At 41.4% G+C, this 14,424-nt stretch overlaps 1 protein-coding gene across 2 annotated transcripts in view; it reads right to left on the bottom strand.

The window, feature by feature from the left end:
• LOC145399827 (pseudouridylate synthase 7 homolog) overlaps nucleotides 1–14,424 on the bottom strand; it is a 135,597-nt gene that overhangs the window by 73,894 nt on the left and 47,279 nt on the right. For both annotated transcript variants that reach the window (XM_080272393.1, XM_080272402.1), the window contains exons 8-9: nucleotides 14,059–14,186; nucleotides 13,396–13,549 (exon numbers count right to left, since the gene is read on the bottom strand). In XM_080272393.1, the coding sequence (XP_080128519.1) occupies nucleotides 13,396–13,549; nucleotides 14,059–14,186 (282 nt within the window). The remainder of the gene's footprint in view (nucleotides 1–13,395; nucleotides 13,550–14,058; nucleotides 14,187–14,424) is intronic.

Here is a 14,424-nt window from a genome sequence, read left to right as displayed (position 1 = left end):
TGGAAAAGCAGTATGGGGGAACGAGCAGGGAAAGCCTTGTACTGTACAGGGTACCGCGCAAGATTAGTCACTCTCGTGGCAAAGGAGTTAAGTAAAGTGATAATGTATGTTTTTTGTGGAGTGGTTGTCCAGACCCTTCAACTGTCCCCCATCCTGGGGGGTGGGGAACTCTTGGTGATGACTTGTATCGGCATAGGACAAACTTCAGGAGGATGACAGAAGTTTTTAGGGTCATTTTAGGCTTTGCAGTCAAGGTCACCCTCCCTAACCCACTGAACTCGTGTTGTATCGACCTCATTATGCGATAATTCGTTATGCAATTGGTCTTCACTTGACTTAATCCTGTCACATAACGAGGCAGCACTGTTTAACAGGTAAAGTGAGAACATTACAGTCCCTGCAGCACTGGTAACTGTATATAATGGCTGATGGTGCTGGCAAGGTGGACTGGCAATACTTCACAGCAATGTTATAACATTATTTGTAAAAACTGTATGTTTCTTGCAGTAAAAAATCTTAATTTTATTAGCAGCTGATGGAAAAACTGAATAAATAAACTAAAGTAAAAAATAAAAGGCTGATCATCTACCCTTAAATGCATTTGACTACGGCAGCCTTGCCTCATGTACCTACATCCAGGAGGAGGTACTAGGGTACTGGCTGTTCCAGTTTTACTGAATATGTTATAAAGGTATTATCTACAGTACTGTATGGTTTAGACTTCATATACATTAAAAAAAACAATAAAATCTTAACAGTTCGATTCATCAGTCCCAATTAAACACTTTTAAAATAAATATAATTAGCGACTGACAACACGAGTTAATTAATTACATCTGTGGTAGGTGGGGGCACACACCATCCACTCACTCGATGTAGTGCTGCTCTTGGGTGTCTGCCCTTTCCTCTCCTCCATCCTTCTTTCCTTCCATCCTCTTCTGTCTTTCTTTCCTTCATTCTTTCCTCTTCCATTTGCCTGTGGGTGACTCTACACTGAGTGACAAGCCAAATGGTTTCCTGTACACCAGGAAACCATTTACTACACTGGGTGGTAACCATATAACCAAATTCTGGCACCTGGTGGTTAAGTGGGTAATTACAGCGCACCAATAGGATTGAGCCGGTGAAGGTTTATATCTAAGCGATGGTTGGGGTTTATTGCTCACACAATGCCACTCAAGGATGAGTGAGTCTGGTCACTCTCATCTTAAATGTCAGGACCAACTTGTCTAGCCCAGGACTCCTACGCTCCTCATGGGGCAACGTAGGACACTGTATCGGTGCCTGCCGTGTGGAATGCACATCTTAATTTGCTCTAGGTTAGGTAGGTTATTATCACTGGGGGGACCTGGGGGCAAAGCCCTGCAGTTAGGTTTCAGCGTTTCCAGTTATGTTTCCACTGCTATTTATGGTTTTAAACTGGGTATATTTGAGCTTGTTTGGTGTGGTGACATCATGTCCAGTGGGCAGGATTGGCAATAAACACACTATCAAAGAAGTTCAGGTGGCTTTCTTTAATATCGTTAAGTAGTTATATTTCGTTTGTTCTCTAATATTTTTTAAATAAAAAATCTATCTATCTATAGCCCGACACCCTAATCCCGCAAAGGGTGGCCACAGACAAAATGCCTCCAAGTCACTCTGTCACCCACCATTTGACTCCCCTCCCCCCAACTCACCCCCCCCCTCCCACATATACCTCTCAACTCCATCCCTCCACCTCATCCTCGGTCTACCTCTCCCTCTCCCTCCCTCCACCTCACCTACATACACCCTCTTAGTCAGTCTTTCATTCTCCATTCTCTCCACATGTCCAAACCACCTCAGTGTATTTCTCCTAATCTTTTCAACCACATCCACATCTACCCCACAACGTTCCTTCACTTCTTCATTCGTCAACCTGTCCCTCCACGTCACTCCACATGCTCCTCTCAAGTAACTCATTTCCACTGCTCTCACTCTTGACTTGTTCCCCTCTTGCAAGGTCCATGCCTCGCTTCCATACGTCAGGGTAGGGATCACAATACCATCATGCAGTGACTTCTTAACTTCCATACTCACCTCCCTATTTCTCATCACTGCTTTCAGTGTACCAACAACCTTTCTTCCCTGCTGTACCCTTTCACGTATTTCATCCCCCAAAGTTCCATCCTTACTCATCACACTACCCAAGTACTTGAATGCACTCACATTCTCTATATCCTCACCGTCCAATCTCACTGCACACTCTGTGACTTCATTCCTCTCAAACACCATAACTTTACTTTTGTTTACATTAACTTTCAGCTTCCTCCTCCTACACACTGTCCCAAATTCATTCACCAAACCTTGCAACTCCCATTCATCTTCACTCAACAATACTGTATCATCAGCAAACAGCAACACCGGAAGCTTCCAAATCTCACCCTCATTCATTAGGGCCACCCCCACATCCACTGCCCTACCTTGCACCTCCTTTACAACCCCATCCATATATATATTAAACAGCCATGGAGACATCACACACCCCTGTTTCAGTCCCACATTGAGATCAAAGAACTCACTCAGCTCACCATCCACTCGCACCGTAGCCCTAGCTCCCTCGTACATACTCTTCACAGCACTCAAATGTCAAATGTCAATAATCTGAGACGAAGGTAGTACTAAAATAATTTTTTGAGATAGTAGGTCTATAAGAAAACCCCTCAAATCCCTGTGTCACTTTGTTCAAATATACTGGTATTTTTTCCATCTTTATTGAACACTTTTTTAATGCCTAAGGTGGTCAGGAACCTAATCCCCAAATTTCTTAACAATCTGATGGGAAGAATCAGTTCATCATCCGACTAATTCGTTATTCAACTACGTTTTATGGACTGCATTTCTGTCCAACAGTGGGGGGACAGGTGTATACAGTCAGCACACACATAACATGCCATCCTACAGCGTGAAACTCACACAAAATTGAAGGCAAAATCTGATGCCCAAATTTAGTAACAACACGAAAATGATTAACATTATGAGGGCAGAGGTTGCTGCCCTTTTTTGGAGAACAATACTAGGCAGAGGTCCCAAATTATGGTTCATGACGCGGTGGGAACAAACATAACGTGGCCAGTTACAGTCATAGCGCGGGTTGCATCAGCCTATGACGTGTCTGTGTGGGGTGTTGTCATAGTCCACTGAGCAATCCTGCCCCAGTTGAACCTACCCTCTCCCTGCGCTCTGGCTGCACACGTGCTCTGATTTTTTTTTTTTTCTTTTTTTTTAAGGGAATCCCCACTCCACCTCCCCTCAGCAAGCCCATAACCTCTTCCATTCAAAGTGAGGAATCCTCCAGTGTTTGTATGTAATGAAGTCTATCCATCCATCCACCCACCATTCAATCCTATGCTGGCCCATGAGGAGTGAAGAAGCCTGTGGTTTGGCAAGTTGGTCCTGACATTTACGATAAGATTAGATAGTAAATGTCTTGGAAAAACTGAAAATTGCCCCAAAAGGTGAACTTGGGACTGGCTTGGGTCCCATGGAACCTTTTAACAGGTAAACATGTGGCCCTATAACGCAGAAACCTCATAAACCAGGACCTTCCATGTACAATATTCGCGCATTATGTGATCGATCACTGTACAGTAACCCCTCCAATATCCGGATCAATAGAGCCATAGGCAGGTCCGGATAGTGGTCCTGTCCGGATATTGGGCCCCAGCTTATGGACTAGTACTTATGGACCCTAACTCTGAAAAACACCTATACAACTCCCTCTGGACATGCATAGCACCTATTTAAGACCCAAATCACACCAATAAGGGACATAAAAGACTGAAATAAATGCAAATGAACCATAAAATGAGGTTTTAGAGGTGAGTTTATACAATATTAAACATTCTGGGTACTTACAAGTCCCTTGGTCTTGGACTGGTTTGAACTGCCAGTTTGCAGTCCACAGTTAATCCTCTGCACTCTAAATTCTAATTTCTTAACACTGCACAACACTGTAAATTCCTGTGTGTTCTAGTGGCAAGGTATTGCAGTTTATTCACTGTTTATTCACAAAAAACAAGCACCTGTGGCTTGCACTGTTATGAGTATCTGCTCTCCATCGGAGTTAAGCTGTGACTGTTGATGTTGGTGGGGTAACAGAGTTGCCAGATCGCAACAGCCACATTACCAATCTCCTCAACTTTCATTGTCAAATATAACTTTTCATTACCAAATTCGTAAAGCTAGCATATATTCTTCACTAATTATATATACAAGTGGAAATACATGTAATCACTCTCCTTATAACTAACACCATGTTGATTATTTTCACACTATGTAGGGTAGCAGATTAATCAGAGAGAGCAAACAATCCACCATCTCCATCCTGTGTATCCTCATACATGTGAAAAATCCATTTGGTAATGCATTATTCTAATGCATTACCAAACGAATTTTTCATTACCAAATTGGCCCACACTTGGTAATGAAAAATACCAAATGGCAACCTGACAGGGGAGAGGGGAGGGAAGGGGTGAAGGGACCATGGTGTAACAGCTGTTTGGCGCCAGGCGGGAATTTCAAATTATGGGAGGGAAAAAAAAGTCAGATTTTTTTCGAATTTTTTGCAGTTTTTGGCCCATTTTGGGAATATTGGATCCCAGGAGGATTATGTCCGGTTAGTGGGGATGTTCGGATATTGGGCGTTCGGATATTAGAGGGATTACTGTATATATATATATATATATGTACATGTATGAATGTGTGTGTATATATATATATATATATATATATATATATATACAGTAAAAGCTAAAATAACGGAATAATTCAGCTAACCCCTATTCCGTTTGATCAAATATTCCGCTTTTTCAAGCTGCCGGTCCAAAACCATATATAGAACGGAATTTTTCCCATATATCTTCCCTAACTCGTGACCTGAAGCCTATACACAGTTGCTACTAAATAGCTTCTTTTGCTACACACACACACACACACACACACACATGCTGCCTATGCTAGTCATAATGATACACACAGAGCAGTCAGAACCCACAATAATAATAATAATAATAATAATAAATAAAACTTTTTTACACCCCCAATTTTAACCACTTAGAAAGCATTAATATGATTTAAAAAATTATAAAAGAGTATCATTACATTTATAGCCACATTTTATTTACCTTATGGGAGGATAAGAGGAGACACACTATGCCGGAGAGGAGGTAGAGGGTAGTTCAAAAGCGAGAATGGTGAGGCATGATTGGCTGGGAGGTAGATGCCACTTGTTAGCAAGGCAAAGCTCCTATGATTCATCTCATCACTGCCCGCCCGGTTAAAAAAACACGTTAACTTCATCAATGGCCGTGTTAGAAACGATAATGCTTCTGGAAAATTGTACTGTTAGACCATTTACGTTAGGGAAAACTGTTAGACGAGGACAGACTATATATATCTATGTCTATCGTTTTCGTTTTTAAAGGCTCCAACATGCTTGCATGTGTCGGCCTTGGTCACCTAATGGCAGCTCTCCACACTGCACGATCCATTGCAGCCTCCCTGTTCAGTCCCTTAATCCTAAGGTCCCACTTAATGACCTCGTCCCATGTCTTTCTCAGTCTACCCCCAATATTAACACTTCTCACCTTCCTCACCCAATTATCATCCCCCATCCTGTCCACATGTCCAAACCACCTCAATCTACCTCTCCTCATCACAACACCAATACACTCCAGTCCCATCCTACCTCTCAACTCTTCCATTGTAAACCCAGCCTCTCCAGGCCTTGGACGAAGGGACACACTGCACATCCACCTAATCATTGTCATTTCTGTATGTCTGAGCCGGCGAATGTCTTCCTCCTTCACTGCCATACAGCATTACACTCCTAACACATGCTGCATACAAAGACCCCTTAGCATGTAGGGAAAGCCCTCTCAATGTCAGGAGAGGCAAGAGCTCCCTGAACTTCTTCCAACCACTTCTCACCCTACCCACAGAGCTAGTTCCAGCCCCACCTCCAGCACACAACATGTCTCCCAAATAACAAAACTCTTCCACACACTCAAGAGATTCACCAGCAAGTTCAATCCTTTCACGTCTGACGATCTCCACCTGCTCACCCCGGCACACCGTAAACATAAAATCAGCATTATCTCGCAGTCTACCTCTGATACCACTACATCTCTTATGCACCCATTTATCACACACACCGCACAAGATGGAATTACTTCCCACACCCTTGTGGCAAACTGCACATGGCCACTCTCCCTCGTCTTTGACAGTACCGCCACCAACCCTAGATATCATCACTTTTGTTTTATCTGCATTTACCCTTAAACCCTTTTGCCCCATACAATCTCTCCACTTCCTAAACCTTTCCTCCGCCTCCCATTCATTCTCTGCAATTAACACCAAATCATCAGCATACAACAACTCCCACGGGAGTCCGTTTCTAAAGTCACGCGAAAGGACTTCAAGTACCATGATAAACAACATGGGACTCAAGACTGACCCCTGATGCACACCAACATTCACGGAAAACTCATCACTCAAATCTCCATTCACTCTCACCTGGGTGTGAGCACCCACATACATGGCCATAACCACCCTAACCAGCCACTCCTCCAAGCCAAGCTTTCTCATTGCCCACTTCACCACCTCTCTAGGGACCCTGTCAAAGGCCTTTTCCAAATCAACAAAAACAAAATAAAGATCCCTTCTCCTACCAGCATATTTTTCCTGAAGCTGTCGAACAATGAATATGGCATCAGTGGTCCCCCTACCTGGCATAAACCCAAACTGCATCTCATCAATATTCACTCTTTCTCTAATCATACCTTCTAAAACTCTCTCCATTACCTTCATTATCTGATCTAAAAGCTTTATACCTCTATAATTTCCTCTTTCCAGGGCATCACCCTTCCCTTTATACACATTTACAATTACACTCTTCAGCCAATCATCTGGGACAACACACTCATAAATAATCCTATTTACCAGGTCAGTGACTAAACTCACCCCTATATCACCTGAGGCCTTCAAAAATTTCTATCAATCTATCTATCTATATATATAAAGTGAGAAAGAGAGAAAGCCAGCCCTACAGTACCCTTTTCATGATTCAGAGAGGCCTGACACTAACAACTGCAGATCACATCACTTACATTAGAAGCAGATCATTTTACCACTCTTGCTGCACTCTAAATGGCAGACAACACTGCATGTAAGGTGAGGCTCTAACTTGAGTATTCTATGCTTAGATCAATGTACAAATCTTATTATCCAATGACAAGTGAGCAGTACAGTGTTGATATTGGGGAATGTGTGCCATTATCTGGCCACCACCTCATGGTACTGAGGCCAAGATTAGGCAAATTATAATATACAGTTATGTACTCCAAAAAATAATGGTTCTTCTATGCAACAAAATATGGTAAACATTATGCCACTCTGCAACTGCAGGTATAAATACTGATTCACTTCATAAAATTCATAATAGGCCAGAGCACAATGGCAATCAAAATCCAGCAAAGTATTGCACACCCTGGGGTCTGACTAAATTTTCCCAATACAAGTATTACGTAAGAGTCTTATTAATGTTTGGCAAAAAGGTAAAGCAATTTTTCTGTCCATAATTTTACACTGTATTCTACAGTTCACTCTCAATTAGCAAAACAAATTCATGGTTATGGTCAGAATTTTTAAAAATGGGGTGGTCCTATGGAAAACCCAATAAGCGCATTTGGATGTTTCCTCCTGGAAGTTTTGGATGGCTACTGAGGTGACTAGCCACATTCTACGGGTGGCGACTGTCACCCGAGCCACCTCTCTGGGTACGCCACTGCACAAACTGACTCTGATACCATCATATTGTATAGTTTACTGCACCAATACCCAATTTAAAGAATGCAATTAGCAGAACTATATCATCAAATAATGCAGATGAACTGGGATACTGGAAGTGGAAAAACTAGTACAGTAATCCCGCATATTTCGCGGTAGTTACGTTCTTGTAACCCCCGCGAAAATTTAAATTCGCGAATACTCTATTAACAATTGAATCTTGCACTTGTGTCCACCATGCTGCCCATCACACAGTCCACGTCCATACTGATTGCAAGACAATTCGCCGTCAGACAATTCCCCGTCAAAACATGGACGATTCCCCTTCAGAACAATTCGCACCCTGGACGATTCCCCGCCATTCTATAAATATACTAATCAGTACTTTGATAAATATACTTATTATTAATTAATCAATACTTTAATAACTATATTTCAGGGGGATCCAAAAAAGTCTATGTTCAGTAGCGTAGGTTCTGGATATTATTTATTAGTTGCACCTTTAGTCAATAATTAACTTGTTTCTTCCTCGCTGTAGTCGCCTTTGAATTATATTCTAGCGTCACCCATAGCTATCTTCATTAATGAAGGCGAATTATCTTGTGTTTGTTGTGACTGCGAATTGTTCCGAAACCTCCATACTCATCCCGAAATACCTTCTTACAAGATTGAAAGCACATACTCCATTATGAAGGAAAAACGTAAACACCGTACTGTAATACACAATTATCTACACATTTATTCACAAAACAGTACAAAATAAAAAGATGCATTAACTGGTGATAGCAAACACTCGCACGGTCACTTCTTAGCTCGTCCAGTAACACAATTTTCTCTGCTAAGGTCATAACTTTTCTTGATCGTTTTGTCACTTTGGAGTTCTTACTAATTGTATTATTAGCCTTTGGTGAGGCTGGCTTACGTCCTGGGGCCATGTGGAAAGCAAGTGGGAGGCAAGAGGCTCATATCATAGTGCGGTTACAAGAACACCAGACACGTGAGCCAGTCAGGCGTGGACTGAGGATTATGCGGGGCAGAGAGCAGTGTTGCCATACCCAAACAATGAAATTATGCTAGGGCAGTGAAAAAATTATGCTAGATTGAGCAAATTTGTTCCAAGTAAAAAATGAATTATGCTAACTTGAAGCTAAATGATAAAATTCTATACATATTCATGCTATATATTAATAATGTACTGTTTACTATGAAAATATTAAAATAACCTACATACAGTAAGAGGGTAAATATCGGTTTTCTGCCCATACTGCTTTTTCCCACGAAACTTACGTTTTTCTGATGGATTTTGATGTGATTCATTCGATTTTGAGCATCATTTCCGTCGGAAATAACCAGATTTTGAGATATGACCCCCCCCATCCCCCTGCAACAATGGGGGATCTTTGGGGAATCGGGGGTTATAGGGAGGGGGAGAAACACAGAAAATGGTCATTTCCCACTGAAATGAAGCTGAAAATCGAATGAATCATACCAAAATCCATCGAAAAAACCTAGGTTTCATGGGTAAAATACAAAGCTCAAACTTATCCTAACCAAACCTAACCGAACCAAACCAAACCTAACCTAAAACCTAACCTAACCTAACCTAATCCAACCTAACCTAACCTAATCCAACCCAACCAAGCCCAAACTGAAAGTAACCAACTATTCAAACCTTACATCTTCTTACCTTATTCGTCTCTCTCTCTCTCTCTCTCTCTCTGATTTGTAGCTTTTATAAAATTATTCCAAAAATATTCCATTCCATTCTAAATTATGCTAGAATGATGCTAAAACTTCTAATATGCTAAAAAATATTCCAGACTCGAAAATTTGATCAAAATTATGCTAAAAGAATAAAATTATGCTAGATATGGTAACACTGGCAGAGGGGCCGCGGGAAAGGGACAGAGGGTGGCGTGAGTTTACCGCGCTACAATTGGAAGTTGCGGGAATTTCAAATATTTTGTTTTCTGTATATTCAAGGATATTTTAGTTGAACTTATTAATGCTAAGAAAATCCGTGAGAGGGCAAAACCGTAGACAAAAAATCCGCAAAAAATGCGGGATTACTGTAAAGTACTTTTACCCTGCTGAGTGCCAGCAAACTTTGGATCCTCATGGAGCCGTGGTGCCAGCTGATTTTTTTTTTTGCTAGAAAGGTTAGAAATGATGAGAAGACATGGAGAACAACCATAAAAGTACTGACAGAAACCATTTACGTCAATTTTGAGGTCGATTCTCCCTGACCAGGCAGCTGAAAACTTCAGAGTAACGCCAATAGACTTTATCAGCTACCTCTGACACCCACTGAACTGAGGTAGGAGATCTTCATTTTCTTCATCAGTAACTATGCTATTTCAGTCAAAAACACTCTTGTTGGGTATACAGATGATATAGGAAGGCCTAGAGAGGCGTGGGAATATCCCAGCCGATTTTTTGGCACCAAATTTGAATTTTCAAATTTTGGCATATATATCAAACTGCCCACATACATGTACGTCAATGGCATTGTCTGTGCATATAGCAGCTGACATACATGTACATCGTTGGGACGGGGCGGGTTAACCGTATTCACTGCAAATGGGTCAGGTAAGAGCATACATATAGTTCTGTATACAGGAGCTGCATTGTTTTCACTCAGTTTCGAAGTGTACAGTAAAGGCAGGGAAGTGCTATTAACCCTTAAAGACCACATTCTTCTGAAGCTGTTCCACCCCATCTGCTATTCAGGGTTGATTTTTCAACTTTTACCAAGGTAAATTTTTTTCTTACAGATCTGAAGAGCCTGAATTTACACACCTGAAAATGCCAGTCTCAGTCCCCTAGGCCTAATGGTTACTGCAAAATCACCCTTTAAAGATTATAAAAGGGCCCGTACGAGTGAAAACAAAATAATCAGCGGAAACCTAATTTTCCCCAGAGAACTTTACCAAAATCAATGAGATTAATGTAAACTATGATTCTACTCATGAAACTAGGAGTACAGGTCAGCATACATAAATAAATACATATATATATATATATATATATATATATGTATCATCATCATCATCATCCAATCCTATGTCGCCCCACAGAAGAGCGTAGGAACCCAGGGCTATGCAAGCTGGTCCTGACATTTAAGATGAGAGTGACCAGCCTCACTCATCCTTGAGTGGCATTATGTGAGCAATAAACCCCAACCACCCCTTGGATATAAACCTTCACCGGCTCAATCTGACTAGAACGCTGTAATTACCCACTAAACCACCAGGCGCCAAAATTTAGTTATATGGTTACCACCCAGCATAGTAAATGGTTTCCTGGTGTACAAGAAACCATTTGGCTTGTCACTCAATGAAGAGTCATGTACAGGCAGAAGGAAGAGGAAAGAAAAGAAAGAAAGAAAGAAGAGGGAGCGTAAAGTCACCCGTAGGCAGAAGGATGAGGAAAGAATGAAGGAAAGAAAGACAGATGAGGATGGAATGAAAGAAGGATGAAGGAGAGGAAAGGGCAGACACCCGAGAGCAGCACTACATCGAGTGAGTGGATGGTGAGCGCCCCCGCCTATATATATATATATATATATATATATATATATATATATATATATTCATCCATCATCCAATCCTACATTGCCCCATGAGGAGCGTAGGAGCCCAGGGCTAGGCAGTTAGTCCCGACATTTAAGATAAGAGTGACCAGCCTCACTCATCCCTTAGTGGCATTACATGAGCAATCAACCCCACCACCCCTTGGATATAAACCTTCACCAGCTCAATCCGATTGGAGCACAATAATTACCCACTAAACCACCAGACGCCAAAATTTGGTTCTATGGTTACCACCCAGCGTAGTAAATGGATTCCTGGTGCACAGGAAACCATTTGGCTTGTCACTCAGTGTAGCGTCACCCACTGACTGAAGGAAGCGGAAAGAATGAAGGAAAGAAAGACAGAAGAAAGCGTGTAAAGTCACCCGTAGCAGAAGGACAAGGAAAGAATGAAGGAAAGAAAGACAGAAGAGAATGGAAGGAAAGAAGGATGGAGAGGAAAGGGCAGACACCCGAGAGCAGCACTACATTTAGCGAGTGGATGGTGAGCGCCCCCACCTACCACACATATATATATATAAATTGAATAAGTATTTTTTTGTTCAAACTCGAAAAATTCGGCAAAAAGCTAATTTTTTACTAAAGAACCTTACCAATATCAATGAAATCAATGTAAAATATGATTCTATTAATGAAACTAGGTGTAGGGCTCTGCATGAGTAGAGAAAAGAAAGCAATTTTTTTTTTTTCAAACTCATCAGCATTAAGAAAAAAAGTTAATACAAAAAAAAATGGTGAGTAGACAGACACGATCCGATCATAGCTGGGAAATTGCTGCTTCATATTCAGGACAAAGGACTGGGAGGTAGGAAGGTGACGGTGGACTGGGGGGTCTCTGGTGGGGGTGACGGGGGATGAGACACACTCCCAATGCGGGTAAGGTGATGTGGGAGGTATTATGGAGGATGGAAACACATACAAAGCGATCATGGCAGGGAACTCACAGTGTTATTGATATAATGGGGAGGTGGAGGGAGGGGGCTTGGGGGGGGGGTGAGCAGGCACGAGACACTCCCCCCATACGACGTAGATGTGGAACTGGTGAGTAGTATGGGTTGGAGGGGACAGAACAGGTTGTATCCAATCAACCAAGGGAGGCAGATATGTGGCTGGGGGAGGTCCCCCCCACAGACCTTGTGAGGGGGAGGGGGGGGATCTTCCTTGCCACCTCATCCCCTAGTTTTGATTGGGTAGGAACCATTTACGTCATAAAGGGGGCTGGCTTGGTGCTCGACATTTTTTGACAAACTTTCTATGATCATCAGTCACAGGAGTGTACGCGGCAAACTTGCAAACTGATGATCATCAGTCATAGTTCCTTAGGGGTAAATGTCTATGATATGTTATTTTTTGAAAATACATACTTCCTTACAACACTTTATGTGTATATCAAATAATTATTAAAGATCTAATTTACATGAAGTTCAGACATCATGGAAATAGTGAAAAATAAAAAAAAATAAATATAAAATAAAATAAAAAATCCAGAAAATTACTGTAGTGAAATACATTATACAGTCATTTTTTTACATAAAATTCATTGGTGCAGTGCTTGTACTTTTGTATCCAGAGACTGTCTACCTAAGTCTGGGAATACAACAACAACAATTACCATGAATGTAAATCAGAAGAATCTTAAATGTATATTTTTGTCAATATGACAAAATATATAAAAACTATCTTGAACATCCATTACATGTCATGTGCTTATCCCTGAAAATTACATTAAGGTACTAATATGAAAGACAAACTGTTAGTATGAAAGATGAACTTGATAACTCAAGCTCAATGCCATTAAAAATATCTCTTCTACTGTCATGAACAATCAGCTTTCATTCTTCATCCAGTATTCACAATCAATTCACTGACAACAAGTCTTGCTTCTACACTCTGCTTCACTCTTTCAATCAATTCTCAAGATGTACACAATCATTCCTCATGCGCAAGCCAAAAAACCACCGCACCACTACTGTGTTGCCATCTCTCATCCTCACCTGTTGCCAGTTGCCTTTGAGTAACTCACAACCAATGCCACGCAAAAACTGGCTGTTGTTGCCAAAGGGTTGTGTGCCATAGAAATTGATAAAGCCATTCGTCTTGAGTGAGTCCACCGCCTCTAACACCTCTTCATCTGTCCCATCAATCTCCCTGTCAAAGAGAACACCAGGACCCTTGTCAGATGACGCTCCTCCCTAACAACCCTCACCCTCAAGTGGTTACACCGATGCACACACAAATCACTCAACTGCTCTGAGAAAGCTAGTACACAATCACAACTGATCAGCAAGCACAGAAGTAGTCATAACCACACAGAACGGCAATACCTAAGAAGTATGCACAGATGTGGTCCACTGCATCTTTCTCAAACAGTCAAAATGCATTCCGAACACAAACATATTCACATGACATTCAAAGCACATCCTACTACCATATTTCTGAGACTTGGCAGCGTGTCTGAAGTCTTCATACCACAGTATGTTCAAGATGATTGTAATAAAAGTACTATAACATGCGGAAGAACATATTATGAGTAGGTCGGTGATAACTGTAGCAAGTTTACATACAGCAGTATCTAACTCTTTAGTGCAATTATTTATCACCCATTTATAAGATACCCCCAATGCATACTCTCCAACCTTTATCCCAACACTCCATACCTCAGGACAATCCGGTAGTGGTTGCCAAACTGCAGGTTGCCCCTTTGAGGCTTGTCACGGAAGTCAAAGTTGCCGATGTGAACAGAGCGTAAATTCTTGGTTGCCAGCCATAGCCTATACGGTGAGACCTGTCAACGAAAAAAAAAAAAACTTGTAACGAAGACGTGATTAATAAATATATATATAACTGCTGGGTACCATTAACTGGCTTTTAATAAGGATGTCAGAGGCCAATTCTAGACACTACAACCCATAACTGGTACCTTAGCATGTTCTTGGGTAATGATCAACAAACAATTAGTTTACTTGATTAAATTCTCAAATGTTACCTCCCAGGCAAATGCTTAGGTATTCTTCATATAACTG

The sequence above is a fragment of the Coenobita brevimanus genome, chromosome 6 (assembly GCF_032717465.1).
Source record: "Coenobita brevimanus isolate Jiangsu-jjx chromosome 6, ASM3271746v2, whole genome shotgun sequence".
NCBI lineage: Eukaryota > Metazoa > Arthropoda > Malacostraca > Decapoda > Coenobitidae > Coenobita > Coenobita brevimanus.
This window is presented reverse-complemented; position numbering and strand designations above follow the sequence as displayed.